Source organism: Nycticebus coucang, chromosome 8, assembly GCF_027406575.1.
Source record: "Nycticebus coucang isolate mNycCou1 chromosome 8, mNycCou1.pri, whole genome shotgun sequence".
Lineage (NCBI taxonomy): Eukaryota > Metazoa > Chordata > Mammalia > Primates > Lorisidae > Nycticebus > Nycticebus coucang.
The window spans coordinates 57,347,155-57,353,154 of NC_069787.1; the positions used below are offsets into that span (position 1 = coordinate 57,347,155).

At 40.6% G+C, this 6,000-nt stretch overlaps 1 protein-coding gene across 1 annotated transcript; it reads left to right on the plus strand.

Annotated features, from left to right (window-relative positions):
- The first annotated feature begins 5,464 nt into the window (after positions 1-5,464).
- LOC128592060 (ATPase inhibitor, mitochondrial-like) lies at positions 5,465-5,782 on the plus strand. Its single transcript, XM_053599892.1, has one exon. The coding sequence runs from the start codon at positions 5,465-5,467 to the stop codon at positions 5,780-5,782; it is 318 nt and encodes a 105-aa protein (XP_053455867.1).
- The last annotated feature ends 218 nt before the right edge of the window (positions 5,783-6,000 follow it).

A 6,000-nucleotide genomic window follows, 5' to 3' on the forward strand; every position in this document is an offset into this window, starting at 1 on the left:
CAGGAAGCTCACTTGAGCCTCAGTGTCCAGAATATCTATTGGAGGTCAGCTACATAGGTATGCAGTGACCATATGACTATCCTTAACTACTCAGTCTCCAGCCTCTTATAGGTCAACTGATAATGTTGCTCAAAGCCTCAGGCATACAAAAAATAGGCATTTTCCATAAACTGCATTGTTAGTGTAAACTATCTGGCCTAGCCCAAGGCTTTACACATACAGAGATGTTCTTTTCAGGCAAGATAGTCCAAGGGCTCTGAGATCTTTTCCCAGGAATCAGGACAGGGACTAGTGCTGAGATTTTGGGAATGTACAGGTCCATAGAGTTAGCCCTTTATTCATAGCATTCTACTGTTGGTGAGCATCTCGGCAGTTAAAGTTTTATTAATATGAATAGTGCCGCTATGAATATTGTTGGAAATGTTTTTAGTGAAAGTTTGTGTGATTTTTCTATTGGGTGGCTACTTAGAAGTGGAAATGGTAGGTTACAGAATATGGCATTATTCAGCTTTTGTATTTACTACCAAACAATTTTTCAAAGTGAGTATATCATTTACACTGTCAGCATCGGTGTACAGTGTAGCATACATTTCTAATACCTCTTTCCCAAACATTTGTATTGAAGTATAACTGATATACAGTAGATTGCATAAAAAAGAGTATGATTTGACAAATTTTGGCATAAGTATACACCTGAAAAATCACCACCATATGCAATGTAATGAACATATTGTTCACTTCCCTATATTCCCACTATCCTCCTGATGAATTCATTTTTCTGTTAAAATCAGCAAAACCCAATTTCTGTTCTTCACAAATGAAATGTCCTAGATGATATAATCCCATCTTCCATTTGCCATGCTTTTGTGCCGTGCTTGATCCTCTGTATTTCTTCTCATTTCAACAGATTCTTGCTGAACAGCTACAATGCATGCCAGGCATGTAGGCTGATTTTTACTTGTATAGGTCATTTTGGCCAGATTCCAGATCATCTGATTGCAGCTTTGTCGTCAGAACTCCTGATGATTCTACACGTCCTTTTCTTTCTAGTTGTATGCATATGCTTCTTCCTGAACTATCCTATATCTCCTGGACCCAATTCCTCTCTTTTGGCCAAGAAACAAACTCCTCTAGGGCCAATCCTAATAGACGGTTTTCTAGATGTTACAAGAAAAGGCTTCTCTCTCAGCTTCTTACTAAGTTGCATAAACTAGTGTCACAGGTTGAACTGCAACCTCTTTGGAAGAATGTTGAAGTCCTACCTCAGAATGCGGACTCTTTTTTTTTTTTTTTGAGAGGATCTCAGTCTGTTGCACAGGTGGGAGTGCAGTGGCCTGATCATAGCTCAGGCCCTCCTGGGATTAAGGGATTCTCCAAAGCACTGGGATTATAGGTATGATCCACCAAGCCTGACTAAAAAGTAACATTACATGGAGATAGGGTCCATGTAATGAAATAATCAAGTTAAAATGAAATTAGGGTGGACCCTAAGGCAATATGACTACTGTCCTTATAAAAAGAGGAAAGCCACAAAGAGATGCAGGAAGAAGATGGCGATCTAAAAGCCAGAAAAGAGACCTGAAACAGAGCCTTCCTTTTCAGCCCTCACAGGGAGCCAGCCCTACTGACACCTTGATTGTAGACATCTGGCCTACAGAACTGTGAGATAATAAAATCTGTGGTTTAAGGCATGAAGTTTGTGGTACTTTGTTTTGGCAGCCTTGACAAATGAACAAAACCTACTGTGATGCATCAGCTTTTCTAAATCATTTTGGGATCACATGGTGTATAGTAGAGGATCAGAAGGTAGTATCTGCTCTTTTGGGAACACTTCATTATAAAAATTAAGGTTGGAGAACAAAGAACTTGGGAAGAGTGAACTAACTCTGGGCATTTATTAGGCCCTGAACAAGGCTGGGCTAAATTGTCAAGTTCTATACTCCTTGTTCCTTCTTTCTGTTTTCTCAAATCAGTAAGCCTGATTCAGTTTCCACAGCCATCTGTAAGAACACATGAACTCCTTCAGCTAGTGGCTGTTAGAGTCTGTCTGTTCCATGGTCTGAGTGAGTGATTTGGGAAAGTTTTTCTCTCTGGAACTTTTCCAAAACCAGAAGATTAATAAAATGTTGATAGAAACAGGTACAAGCATGTCTTGAAAACTCCCTGAAACAGTCTCATCACCTTTGATCAGGCCATCTGACAGGCTCCTTCAAAGAACCCGACTTTAGGCAGAATGCTTGTAAAGACTGGATTTTCTTTTTTTGTAAAACGTCATAAAGTCCCAGAACTTCTATTTGCCTTGATGGTCAAACTTTTTATAAAAGAGGAAATACTGGAAAGAAAGAGAATGACATAAACAGAAAATACATTGGAAATAGTAAATGTATTCAGAGATGATTTATTGCCCTTTCAGTTCAACCTGGTGATAAAGAATATAATAAATGTATCCCCCGAAGAACTTCTTTTCCACTTCAAGTCCTTCTTTTGGCTATTTTCACCTTTCAGTCTCCCTTCCCTTTTCTGGTCGTTAAGTCTGGATTTGAATATGTTTCAGTAAAGCTGGATAATGACCCACTCAGCTGAGCCCAGGAAGTTAGATTCTTAATACTTCTTGGAAGTGAACATAGGGATATCCCCTGGGGACCTGGCTCTGGTGCTGTTAGTGGTTTGCTGGAGATGAAAGATTCCCTTCTGCATCTGTGGCTGATTTCCCATAACTTCCATGGACTAGTATCATTCTCTTGTCTACAGAGGGTCTTTTCTAAATATTGAGGTAACACAAAATTTTCCATTTTAACTTTTTTTAAAGTATACATTTTACACTTGATCTCAGCCAAAAGGCTGAGAAACAATTCAGTAGTTTTTAGTATATTCACAATTTTGTGCAACTATCAGCACTCTCTAATTCCAGAACATTTCCATCACCTCCAAAAGAAACCCTATATCCATTAGCCATCAAGTTCTGATTCCTGTTGTTCGTTTTAGAAGGAAATTATCAATTGTGCCCATTATTACAAAGGTGTCAGGCAAACACAAAATGTGTGTATTAGTTATTATTATAACTAATATCCCATTTCTAACCTACTATGTTCTGCAGGATGTTTCCTATAAAGACTTTACCTAATACTTTTCCTGGCTATTAGCTGCTGTTCTGTACGCATGTTCTCTGCAGAACACCAGGACGTCCCAGGGTCTGTATTATAGATGATAAACCCATTTCCGAAGGAGTAAGGAAACCCATTATTTACAGAGAAAATGGTTTCACAAAAATTGGACTTTTAAAACAAAATGGTTTTCTCAGAGTAAGCCATGAAGTAAAAGTTTGAGCGCACAAGACTAAATAACTCTTAGTACTAGGAGGGAAAGGAGTTTTATTGCATCGTTGAAATAAAACCATATTCTACGGGTAATGAAGCAGTGTTGTCACCTTTCTTCAGTATTTTATATCTTCAGCTTTTTTTCCCTTTCTTCAAATGGTGATATGTGGACCTGGAGTTAAAGTGCCATTATTGCAGAGCACTGAAGCACAACTGCATAATGACAGCGTCATGTTAGAAATTTTAGGCAGTTTCAGCCAGCCAAGCCTTTTTCCTCAGCAATCTTGGTCTTGCTGGGGCTAGAGTCTTCCCCCACTTTAGACTGGTGGTTTATTTGGCACCTGAGGATACTTATCAAGGACAAAAAAAGGTTGGAACTGGATGCATGGAAAGCCGATCATGAAACTTTTGTTTCGAAAATTACTATGAAAAGATCACAGACAAATTCTTTTTTGGAGAAAAGTAAAGTAAAAATAAAGTGAAATTGATGTCAGAGTCAGTCTGTGCTATTCATAAGCCAATGGATGAACTTATTCCAAGTATATGATTCCTACTCAGATAAAAACAGTTTAGTTTTTATAGTAAGGGTGCTACATGGGCTTTTTTCAAAAGCAGAGAGGCCTCTTTGATCCTTTTCTTGGATGACCTCATGTCTGCTGAGATGCCCTCTAGGGAATGGCCTGGTTGGTGCTGCTACTGAATTTGCAGATACTGATGCCCGGGAAGGTAGAGCTTTTCCAAGCTAAACTGTGAAAATGTGGACCACAAGGACATAAGGGAGCGCAAGAGAATAGTCATTGCTGCTTTGCAATACCTTGATTGCAGCCTTACTTAGTCCTGAACAGAGGACTGAGCTAAGCTGTGCCTGAAGTCCTGACCCACAGAAGCTATGATAATAATAAATGCGTGCTGTGTTAAGCCACTAAGTTTGTGGTCACTTGTTATACAGCAACAGAAAACCAACATATTCACATTTTATCTACTGGTCCATAAAATTAATTGTAAGTTTAATAAATAATTTTGTTGGCTGGGCACCCATAGCTCAATGGTTAGGGTTCTAGCCACATACATGGGGGCTGGTGGGTTGAAACCCAGCCCTGGCCTGCTAAACAACAATGACAATTACAAAAAAATAGCCAGGCATTGTGGCAGGCATCTGTAGTCCCAGCGACTTGGGAGGCTGAGGCAAGAGAATCTAATCTTAAAGCCCAAGAGTTTGAGGTTGCTGTGAGCTATGACACCACTGCACTCTGCAGAGGGTGACAAAGTGAGACTCTAATAAAAAATAATAATAAAATAAATAAATACATAATTTTGTTTTTTTCCTTAGCAACCCTTGATGAGAGCAATGATTGACTGCTTTCAGTGAGTACCATAGCATTTCAGAATGGATAAGCAGATTCTGTGAAAAATGTCTTGTTTTATGTGATGCCCAGTCAGGTGCTGCCATGGAAAAGAATACAGGAAAGGCTTAGGAAAACTAAGTATAATAAACTTTGTTTTATCAGTTGTGGGAAACTGATAAATTTATCAAATGTGGGAAAAAACTTTTTTTTCATTCACCATCCAATTTTATTTACTCACAAAAATAAATCCAAAGCCCGGTGCAGCTCGAGCTCAGAACCTGTCCCACCGCCCTGAACTTGTTAACACTGAACATTGCGCGTCCTTCACTCACGGGAACACTTTCATCCCCACAACCACCCTGTGAGGTAGGCGTCCCCACCCTTCCCCTCCTGACCCACGTTACAGATGGGGAAACTGAGGCACACGTTAAACAAAGAATTACACGGGCACTCAGGCTTGGCCCTGGAGTTGAACACAGTCCTACAGGCGGGAGGCATGACACGAAACGCGTCACCACATGAGAAAGACACTAGGACGGTCAGAAAGCAGAAGACAGAGGGGAGGGAAATGCATTAGGTCTGAGCCTTTCTTGTGCAAGGCAGGGCAGGGTGACCCATTTAGCACTGGCTGATTCGGATAATTTTGACAAGAATGTAAGCCAGTGATTTTCAACTGGTGTGCCACGGCACCCTGGTGTGCCGTGAGAGAATCTTAGCTGTGTCACAAAGATTTTAAGAGAGATTAGCGCGTTCAGGAAGGCTGTCGCGGGAGTGACCAGAGAGGAGAAGACTCTAGTAAAAATGGCAGTCTCTGCGCTGGTCATGCGGTCGCAGTTTGGCATGTGGGGTGTAAAAGCCCTGCAAGCCCGAGGCTTCGCCCCGGATCAGCCCAACGATATCGACAGGAGGGAGGGCTCGATCCGGGAAGCTGGTGGGGTCTTCTGCAAGAAAGAACGGGCGGAAGAGGAACGATATTTCCGGGCGCAGGCTAAAGAACAACTGGCACGCTTGCAAAAACACCACGAAGATGAGATCAGTCATCACAAAAGGGAGATTGAGCGTCTACAGAAAGAAATTGAGCGACATCAGCAGGTCAAAATGCTAAGCCATCAAGATTAACTGCACACAATTCCCCCTAGAATTGCACATACCAGTGCCTGTTTCTATGTAAACATAGTTCTGATTTAATTAATATTTGTCTGTGTGCTACTAACATTATAAATTGTCACCTGTGTGTGTGGGGGGGGGAGTTTTAAGAGATCATTAATTAAATTATTTTCGAAAGAAATTCAAAGTACAGTAAGTATATTCTTTTTTTCACTCTTCTTTATTTGATC

What these genes read in the sequence shown, in the direction of transcription:
- LOC128592060 (XM_053599892.1), top strand. Translation starts at nt 5,465, where the DNA reads ATGGCAGTCTCTGCGCTGGTCATGCGGTCGCAGTTTGGCATGTGGGGT.